Raw genomic sequence first — 10,455 nt, 5'->3', positions numbered from 1 at the left:
TTCCCCAAATCTGCCAAACAGCTCTCACTATTCAGGTGGTATTTCCATGGGAATGTCAGTTCCTCCTGGGAGAAGCTTTGATCCCCAGGGCAGCACCTGCTCTTTGTGGCAGCGGGGAGCTAAAGCTGGCTCTGACACAGCAGCTCTGCCCCCTCAGCAGTGAGGGGTGCCAGGTCCTGGAGCATCCCGTGGGATCCAGTGGTCAGGAGCCAGAGGAACCATTCCCTCTGTGGGAATGGAGTTGTGTCCCAGTCCAGGAGGACACATTCCCTCCTGCTGGGGCTCTCGCAGTGCAGGATGTCCAGGCTGCAAAACCACATCCCACACTGGAGCATCCCAGCCTGGAGAGGGACAGGGGACAAGCGATGGAGGGACAGGACACAGGGGATGGCTTCCACTGCCAGAGGGCAGGGATGGATGGGAGATTGGGAAGGAATTGTTCTCTGTGAGGGTGGTGAGGCCCTGGAATGGATTTCCAGAGAAGCTGTGGCTGTCCCTGCATCCCTGGAAGTGTCCAAAGCCAGGCTGGACAGGGTTTGGAGCAACCTGGGATAATGGAAGGTGTCCCTGCCCACGGCAGGGGTGGGATGGGATGATCCTGAAGGTCCCTCCAATCCAAACCATGCTGGGATTCTATGAGGAATAAAAGCAAAGGCAACCCCGGGACTTCACTTATGAGAAGGAAACAATGAGAAGCCAGTGCCAAAAGGTTTTTGGGACCTCATTCCTGTACCTGGGATGGACGGGATGCTTTGGGGCTAAGTGTGTTTTCCCAATCCTGCTCAGAACTCCTGGAACTCCAGCACAGCACCAGCTGGGCGCTCTCTGCTGCTCCTCAGGGGCTGCTGAGCCCAGAGGCTTCATTCCAGCTGGAGTCTGTGACTGAGGACACCCCTCCAACTGGAGGCAACACATTTTCCCTCTTGGCACTCAACTGGAATATTCAAAAATACTGAAAACCACCAGCACATGGGGAGAAAACACAAAATCTGCTTGTGCTGCCTCCACAGCCACCCCTCCTCTCATCTTACCCTCTCCCTGCTGCATTTCCACTTCCCAGAAGAACATCACTGACACACTTTAGGAACATAGCCATGAGTTTTTTTCTCCCCAGAATTTCAGAAACCAAAGCAGCATCTCACTCCACAGGAAAACGGGGGGTCAGTATAAAAATAGAACCCAAAAATAAGAGTTAGTTCTGCAGGTACAATAATGGGAGAGCAGCTAGAGTGAGGAGATAATGCCCGGAATCAGCTGCTTCAAACATCAGCTTTTCCAAACAATCCCACTCCCAATTCTTTATTTTTCATCCCTGAAAACTCCCAGTGTTTCTCTGTGCTGCTCTGGATGCTCTCCAGCACGTGATGTTTGGTGTACCAGGTTTTTTTAATGCCCCTTTTGGTACAGCCAATGCTGCTCTATCCAACTCCTGCTCCAAGGAGGAGCTGGATGGAGCATGGCAAGAACAACAGGAATTATCCAGGTCCGAATCAGTGACCATTATGCCAGCAGCAAACGGAATCAGAACTCGATTCATATCTTGGGTTGCAATGCAAGATGTAACCAAGTTTGTATTCTATCACCAGGTGCTAAACCAGCTGGGGCAGTGTTTTCTTTATCCCTTCCAGGACCCATCCTCCCTCCAGGGGATCTCTGCTGTTCCTGGGCCATCCGGGCTCACTGCATGGCCGATACAATTCCATCATCCCATTGGGAGATGCTCCACCCAGGGAAGGAGCCCGGCATTCCCACCTGGATCAAACCTGGGATTGGGAACAGCAGCACAGCCTGTGTGCACTGGAGTGCCAGAGGAACTCTGGACTCATTTCACCACCACTGGACCTTCAGAGGAAAACTGCACCCTGCTGCAGGATCATTGCTCCAACAGAACCACATCTGTCACTGCAGGACAACTGCAGCCACCACTTAACTGGACTGCTGCCAACACCCTGACCAACAGGGTTGTATTTTGACTCTGACAGTAATTTTGTTTTATTTTTTATTTTTTTAACTACTGTATTTTATTTTAATCTTCCTATTCAATTGTAGCTCTGCCTCGGGATCTCCCACCCATTTGCTTTCCAATCGGGAAAACTGCCTTACCCCCAAACTCCACTTTATTCCGTGCGGGACTACAAACCCCGCCTCTGGTCAGGGCAGGATTTTTGACGTCTGGCTGCGAAGCTGTACCCCAGGCGGGCTTGTGGCGGGTGGATGACGCGGAAATGCCTCCGGAGGTGGCTGTGGAGGGCGGGTTTCTCCTGGGCACGGCTCGCTGCCCGGCGTGGCTGCGCTGGTGCCGCAGCAGGTACGCGTGGCGGGCAAAGCTCCTCCCGCACTCGGCGCAGATGAACCACGGCGCCGTCACGTCCTCGGGCTGGCCCTGGTGGTACAGCAGGAACCTCCTGAACTCATCCAGCTCCTGCCCCGCCAGGACGCTGTTACCCTTCCTGATTCCCGTGGGATTTGCCGCCGGATTGTGGCCGCTCCCCGATGTCCCCGCCCGGTCCGAGCTGCGGCAGCGCAGGGCTCGGGATGCTCCCGGGGAGGATCCGTGCGGCTGCGCGCCTCCTGCGCCACCACGGCCTGGAACAAAGAGATTCCAAACGTTCCCTGGGTCTGACGTGAGACAACACAAATCTCCAAAGAACAATTCCCAATTCGCTGCTTCTGGACAAAACCTTTAAGTTTTTGGTAAAAAAAAAAAAAAAAAAAAAAAAAAAAAGCAGGGATGAGCTGGAATCCCCCCATCCCTCCAATCCTACCAATTTTAAGTGAATTCCCACAACACCACACACCTGTGCTGAGGCTGGCAGGAATTTTCCTTCCCTCCAAATCCTGAGGATCCTTGACCCGTGCTGCTCCTCCTGCTGGGATATGGCTTTTGCCAATAGGACAGTCTGAACAAGGAACAGAAAGAAGATGGGAATGATGGTTATTAATATTTCCCCTTGACGGTTTTCCAGCAAATCCCTGCATCACCCACTCTCTAAAGAGCATCTCTGTTATTCCAGGAAAAGATCCAATGAGGAGGGAGCAGCAGCTGCCCCGGTGTCTAAAAGGGTGTTTGGGATGCAGGTGAACAGGATTTGTGCTCCAGCTTTCATAAAATATTCCAGAAATTACACCCAGAAGGTTGAAGATTAAATGTAGAAAAGTGGAAGGTCTCAGATTTGAGCCTTAACCCCAAATTCAGGCATCTGCTGCTGGATTTTTATAGTTCAGTCCTGTCTCTTTCCCAGCTAATTCCTCCTTGTGCAACGCCCCACATTTCAGCAGGTTCTTCTAGGAATCAATCCAAGGAATTACCTGAATGCTGAGGAGCCAGGGAGGGCTCACAGCTTCAGATTTAAAACATCAGTGACTTCAAGCAAACATACAGTTGGGCATTTAAAGCTAATTAACGAGATTTCTTCATTTTCTGGGCATCATTCAAGTTATTTCACTATTTCTGCACCAATTCTCTTCAGTGAATCCCAAACTCAGACACACATCAGGGTCCAGGGATCAGGAAAACACCATCTCACTGTAATTAATGAGGGTACAGGATTAATGAACCCATGTGTCACTGCAGCTCCTGTATCCAAACCTTTTCCACTCCTTGTTCCTTGTTTTGGTCGGCAGCTGCATTCCCTGGGTTCCTAAACTGTCCTTCAACCTTTGAAAGGAAAACTAGGGAGCTTCTTGTCTCTCACAAAGATTCACGAGCACTTTAAAGTGAACTCTCTAAAAACCCAGGGGTTTGAGGAGTGACAAGAGCCAGGCCAGACCCAGCGTGTGTCCCTTTGGAGATGGAAAACTGACCTTTCCCCAGTGTGATCAAAGACCCATATTTCTCCTTCAGCAATTGCTTATAAAATTCATTCTGCCAATCCTGCAGGCGTGGCCACACAGGAAACATCCCGGGGACCTGAAAAGCAAAATGTTCCACGATCAGGGAAGCTGCGAATCCCTGAAAACCTTCTTATCCCAACAGTTTAAACATGTGGGCACCTCCCAGCTGCTCCCAGCGATGTCTGTGCTATGTGTAAGCAGCATATTAATGAAGGATTTTACATAAGAACCTTCGACTGCTAATCCAGAATGAGAGAAAAGGCTTTAAAGCGATGTGACTCAGCCAGAACAATGATTTGCTCCAACAACTGGGTCAGAAATTAGTCATAAAAAGAGATATTCGTGGTCAGCATCCATGCCCAGCCCCCTCGGGGAATGTGGTTCTTCCTTCAATTAAAAATAAAATAATTCAGTCTTTTAAATAAACCTTGAGGCAGTGCCACGATCTGTCAGGCTGGCTGGAAAAGCTCCTCCCTGGTAATGAAAGCTTATTATTAGGGAATAGCAATATTGTTATTATTAATTAAACCCTCCAAGGGATATTTTTCCAAGCTGCTTCCAAGGCTTTACACACAAATCTCCCTTTAATTTAATTTATCCCCATTATCCGGCCCCTCAATTACCCCACAGGGCTGGGAATTCCGGATCCGTTTTCGGGTTTTGCTGCTCATCATGTTTTCCAAACCCTGGGGGGTCCCCACGAGCCAGGTGCCATCCTTCCCCAGGATGAATTTGTTGGGAACGGCTTCCTTCAGCAGGCGCCGTCTCTTGCGGGTTTTCAGAGGATCCGTCTCGAAGGAGCTCTCCTCGAAATGCTCCGAGCACACGCACTGGTATCTGGAGGGGGTGTCCATGTCCCGGCCCATGTTTTGGATCCACCGCCACAGGAGGGGTTTGTTTTGTAGGGGGAATCCATAAAAACTGACCGAGCTGTTCTTGTAGGCGCCGCTGGTGGCGTTCCGGCAGTTCAGGGCCGCGCAATTAACCATTGTCACGCACCGGGAACGGGGGGAAAAACCCCAGAAAACGCACCAGGGAGAAAGTGGAGGAAGTTCCTAATCAACCTCAGTCCCAAGCAAGACTGAATTTCTAAGAAAACCCCATGGTTTTGGTAAAGAGGAGGAGCTGAGGTGGCCGAGTGAAACACGGGACTGAACTTCCCACAGGAGCTCCCCACGGAGAGGAGTCAGGTCTGTCCCAGCTACTTCAAATCAACGATCTGAGAAGGAAAAAAAAGAAGCTTTAAAATCAGCTTAATGCCCCCTGAATATGCAGATTTACATTTAATTAACCCCTGCCCTGTGCATACAGACGTGAGCTTCGTTCATTTGTGTATCCACGAGGGATCCCGAGCTCCAAAGGTTATCCAGCACACAGCACAGGGCTGAGGGACAAATAATTCCCAAAAAATGGAAGTTCGGTGTGTGCCAAGGGTCACCCATCACATCAGAGGAGAGTCTCATGAGCGTCAAACATGGAGGAGATCTTTGGACAGGAACACTGAAAACGGGAATAAACCATCCAGGGATCCTGCTGCACGCTGCTCTGAAGAGTGGGAGATTCAAGGTTTGAGGATGCCCATGGTTAAAAAGGAATGATGATCAGAAAGTCCAAAAAAAGCTCACAGAATCTGATTATTAAATTAAACACTCAGCATGGAAATCGGTTGTTGGTGTTTGGTGGTTTTTTTGCGGTTTTTGGTTTTTGTTTTGTTTTGTTTGGTTTTTTTTTGTTTGGTTTTTTTTTTTTTTTTTTTCTTATCATCTGATAATAAGAAGAAGGAATAAAAGACAAGAAGGAAGAGAGAAGGGGAGATCCGATGGAAGAGGGAAGTATATCCTGGCTTCAGCACTGATCCGTTCTGCGGGGACATTTTCACATTTTCTCTGCCCTGGAATTAGGCTTGTCCTTTTTCATGTAAATGGGTGAGGACTCACAGTCCCTTCTCCCAGAGCTTTCTGGAAAGGGGTTTTGGGAGTCTTGAGCCACCTCTCCTAGATCAATTTTTGGCTGACACTCCATGCCCCTTTCCCGACCCAGTTCCTGCACTGCCTTTTCCCCTTGCCCTTATCTCCATGGAGCAGAAAGGAAGCAGCCCCAGGAGGGGCTGCCCCACCTCTGTGTTCCCCTTTTCTACAACCACAGCCTGCTCCAACAGGCTTCTTATGGGAGTTTGGGACACAGCAGCACATCAGCTCCTTGGGGCCCAGGTGCCCCCAGCACAGGGAGGGCAGGGACACGTTGGAGTGAATCCAGAAGAGACCCAGGAACTGCTCCTGGGCTGGAGCCCCTCTGCTCTGGAGCTGGGCTGGGAGAGCTGGGAATGTTCCCCTGGAGAGGAGAAGGCTCCAGGGAGAGCTCCGAGCCCCTGGCAGGGCCTGAAGGGACTCCAGGAGAGCTGGAGAGGGACTGGGGACAAGGGCTGGAGGGACAGGACACAGGGAATGGCTTTAAACTGAAAGAGACATAGGGTATTGCAAAGGAATTCCTGGCTGTGAGGGTGAGGAGGCTCTGGCACAGGGTGCCCAGAGAAGCTGTGGATATAACCCTGGCAGTGTCCAAGGCCAGGCTGGACACTGGGGCTTGGAGCAGCCCGGGACAGTGGAAGGTGTCCTTGCCCATGGCAGGGGGTGGCACTGGATTGGCTCCCAGGTCCTTTTCAACACAAACCGTTCCAGTCCATCCCCGCTTTCACCCCCTGCGCATGCCGGAGGTGTCTGTGCCTCTCATCCCGCCCCAGAGCTGTGGGGGGAAGCGGTTACCCCGCGGTGCAGCCCCGGCGCACTCCGCTCCGCGCCACGCTGCGCCGCCATCTTCCTTCCCCTCAGCCGCCCCATGCCGCACCGACCAATCACAGGCGGCTCCGGCCAGCAACAGCCAATCGGAACTCGGCCCTAACCGCTTCCCTCACGCCATTGGCCCGCTGGGTCCGCCCGCCGCGCCGGCGCGCGCCGGCCTCACGCGGAGAGGGCGGGAGGGGCGCTCATCCCCATTGGTGAATGGGGCGAAAGCAGGGCGCTGATTGGACGAGAAGGGAAGGGGGCGGAGATTGAGAGCGGCGTCTGCTCGCTGTCATGGCAACGGCGGCAAGATCGAAACCGCGGGAGCCTTCACCGATCACCGGGCGCGGTCGGGACCGGAGCTCCGAGATCCTTCACCGAGCACCGGCCGCGGTCGGGACCGGAGCTCCGAGATCCTTCACCGAGCACCGCCCGCGGGTCGGGAACGAAGCTCCGACATCGCTCACCGAGCACAGGCCGTGGGTCGGGACTGGAGCCCCGGGACTCCTCACCGAGCACCGACCGCGGGTCGGGACCGGAGCTCCGAGATCCTTCACCAAGCACCGGCCGCGGGTCGGGACCGGAGCTCCGAGATCGGCCACCTAGCACCGGTGGGACGCGGTCCCTGGCCGGGGGAGCGGAGGGACCCTCCCCCGCCTGGAGCGCAGGCGGACTCTGGGACCGGCCCGCGCCTCCCCCCGCCTTTCTTCCCAATGCAAAGATTCCTCGAATCCCGGGATTTGGGGGGTGGCAGCCACTCAGTTCCTCCTCTGACTTCAGCCTCGCTCTTCCCTTCCCCTCCCGCTGCAGAACGACCCGTGGCGTTTGACAATTTTAATTAAAACCCCTGAAATTTCTAGCCAGCTAATCAAACATCCGAACAAAAGCAGAAACACGCATGCAAGCCAGGTCCTTTAAGGAAGCTTCCTTTAAGGAAAAGGAGCTCTGACCCCAAACAGGCTCTTCCCTGACTCAGACACCTCTGTTTCTCTATTTTTTTCCCCACGACGCCACCGACAAAGTGACAGGTGACAAATCCAGACTCTCGTTAGTAAAGGGAATAAATCGTGTCCTCACAAGACACGTCCTCAACCCCGTGAGGAACCCTGAACAGGAGCAAAAGGTCTCTGAAGGAGGATGTCTAACGAGCAGTGCCATGTCCCGCTCCAAAGGGGAGGGAAGTTCCTCAGGCGTAGAGACGCCCGGGGTACAAAATAAACGACAAACGCCGGAGGGTCCCAAAAGAGCTACGAAGTTCGATTAGTAAACGGTACACTTGGCATGGAAATTGCGATGATTAAGCCCCTTAGTAAAAGACAGGAGGGGAGAGGTCAGGGAACATCACCAGTCCTGGCTCCAGCGCCGATCGGGGTGTCCAGGGTGTGCAGGGTCCCGGGGATGCTGTGGGGGCACCTTCTTAAGGCTAAATTTTCCCCGCCCCGGCATCAGGTTTCCCACTTCCCATGCAAATGAGGGAGTGTGCGCAATCCTGCTGCCGGACTTTTCTGGAATTGGGTCGGAGGGCTTTGAGGGGCTGTGGTGGTTTCGATCCTCCTCTGCAGATCCCCCTGCTCGCTTCCCCGCTGGCCGTGTCCTGTGCTTGCCGTCCCCGCGTCCCTAGGAGGAGCTGGAACAGCGCGAGGCTATCTGCCGTGCTCCCCTCTCCAGCCACATCCTGTTTTATCCTGCTCCTTATCAGTGCTTAGAACGCTCTCTTATCTTCTCGGAGCCCTGGCTGCTACAATTGCACAGATTAGAAAACCACTTCTGTCCCCTGAAGAACGGGATGGAACTCGGGGTAATCCCGAGAACCGGGGAAAGGTCATTCCCTACCTCCTCCAACACCCCCTGAACCTCCTGGAGCTCGGGGGTGGAGCGGGAAATGGAAAAACGGCCCCGTTCGATCTGACCCAGGTTGATTTGCAAGAGCACCCCGGGCGCTGCGGAGGGAAACAATCCGGCGCCCGAGGCCAGGGGCCGGGGAATGCCCGGCCTTTCCATAACAAAGGGCGCAGCGAGGGACACTCAGGGACACAGCGGGAGCCGACCATCCCATTCTCTGTTCAGACCGTGAGGGGAGAAAAGCTCGGGGAGGGGGTGGAATTCCTTTGTTTGGGGTCGCGCCATGGAGGCACTACCTTGAGCAGTTACCCTGTCGTTGTAGCAAGATTAAATTTTTGTGAGGATCCAGCTGCCCGAGGCTCCCCTGTGGAAAATCTGGGATGGAGTCCGTGAGGAAACTTGTGTGAGTGTGGTGTGGGATCAGACAGGAGCCGGGCCCAGCTCTGGTGATGCTCTGCTGTGACTCCACAGTGGCTCCTGCATGGGCACTCAGGGAAATTTCCTTAACAGCCATGCATCCAGGAATCTTATCCATGCAGCCAGAATAACGGCCTGGACAATGACATTCCAGCTGGTTCTTGTCAACAATTAATAATAATAATAAAAAATTAATAGACACGGGAGCACAATATCCAGTTTTTATATAGCAGGATGCTGGCGTAGGACCCGGAGGGCAAAGAGTTAAAATCCCTGGAGCAAATGCCCCTGTGCCAAACGGCTCAGGTTAATTTATGGCTGCTGGGTGAGAAGAAGGAATCGGCCAACCTTAACCCCAAAAGAATTCCAGAGGCTGACTGCAAGCAGCACCTGCACTCCTTGATTTAAAATTAAAGTACCACAATGGAAAATTCCTGCCCGCGCCAGGAAAGGGAATTTCTGGAGTTGCAGCTGAGTTGGCCCCAATAAGAGCTGCGGGTCCCCAACACCGTGTGGGCAGTGCCCTGGGGCGTAGCATCCTGGGCACCGAAGAGTTAAAGTGCTGCCTGTCCCAAACCGGGATAACAAGGGACAAACTGGAACAGCCTGTGTCCGCTGATTATTTTCAGCCCCTCTGACTTTTCTAGTTTTGGGCTTGTCTTCCTCATTTTCTTCCTTAACTCTTTCTGCAGCTGCTCAGTTTTCACTGACAGCAATAATTCAGCTCTTTTCCTCCCTTTCATTTCCTCTCTGAGGTTTTGCTTGTCTCTACCATGCTTTTTCCCATCTAAATTCTCAAATAATTCCCCGTCCCTGCATTCTGCTGAAGCAAGTAGAGTCCCAGGCTGGTCACTTTTCAGGCCCAGGTTTATCACTTTGGAGTTTGCAGAAGGCCAGTAGATAAGGGGGTATTGTCTCAGCTGTGGAGCCAGCCAAGGACTGTTGTGTGTGACAAGGAATGGGGAAGGACAGGATGTGGCTGGGAAAGGGGGCACACAGAGCTGGGACAGCTCTTTTTTTGGGACAAACACCCTTGTTCTGGCTCCTGGAAATAAGCACAGCACAGGCCATGGAGTGTCCAACAAAGGTTGATCAGTCTGGGGGGGATCAAAACCACCAGAGACCCCATTTCTAAGAGGATCCAGAGGGATGGGCTGTGTCTGCTGACTTGTTTGCATCAAAAGTAAAAAAAAATATCTCTCTCTTCCCTCTTTTACCTTTTTATTTCTCTTCCTACCAGAAGGGCAAAAAAACCCCCCAATTCCTATGCTGAGAGTGGAATTTGCTATTAAAACTTTGTGAGCTTTTTTTGTACCCTTCTGACACCTGTCATTCCTTTCTGACCAAGGGCATCTACTAACCTTGGGAGCTTCTTTCCTCCTGGGAGTGAGACACACAGACCCGAGGGAGGAGGCTGGAGGAGTGGAGAGCTGCTCCACCTCCACACGGGCCTCCTCTCCAGCAGATCCTGTTATCAGTGTTTGGGACACAGCAGCTCGTTAACTCCGTGTTTCCCAGGTTTCTCCGTGTTCTGCTTTCACTGGATTTGGAGAATTGAACAAGCACAGAAGACCGTGAACAA

At 52.8% G+C, this 10,455-nt stretch overlaps 1 protein-coding gene across 5 annotated transcripts; it reads right to left on the bottom strand.

The window, feature by feature from the left end:
* Positions 1 to 1,114: 1,114 nt before the first annotated feature.
* On the bottom strand, positions 1,115 to 8,278 carry LOC120755838 (peroxynitrite isomerase THAP4-like). 5 transcript variants are annotated; one of them, XM_040071395.2, is made up of 5 exons: positions 7,960 to 8,278; positions 4,458 to 5,053; positions 3,805 to 3,910; positions 2,799 to 2,900; positions 1,115 to 2,586 (listed from the first exon to the last, which is right to left on the bottom strand). In XM_040071395.2, exons 2-5 carry the CDS (start codon positions 4,821 to 4,823, stop codon positions 2,036 to 2,038), a joined length of 1,125 nt encoding a protein of 374 aa, XP_039927329.1. In that variant the 5' UTR covers positions 4,824 to 5,053; positions 7,960 to 8,278; the 3' UTR covers positions 1,115 to 2,035. The 5 variants fall into 5 exon arrangements, with proteins under 5 accessions (XP_039927329.1, XP_039927339.1, XP_058277735.1 ...); XM_040071405.2 differs by having other exon boundaries at positions 8,116 to 8,278; XM_058421752.1 differs by lacking the exon at positions 7,960 to 8,278 and adding an exon at positions 7,082 to 7,202.
* Positions 8,279 to 10,455: the final 2,177 nt, after the last annotated feature.

The sequence above is a fragment of the Hirundo rustica genome, chromosome 1, assembly GCF_015227805.2.
Source record: "Hirundo rustica isolate bHirRus1 chromosome 1, bHirRus1.pri.v3, whole genome shotgun sequence".
Taxonomy (NCBI): domain Eukaryota; kingdom Metazoa; phylum Chordata; class Aves; order Passeriformes; family Hirundinidae; genus Hirundo; species Hirundo rustica.
Note: the sequence above shows the minus strand (reverse complement) of the source record. Positions and strands in the feature narration are given on the sequence as shown.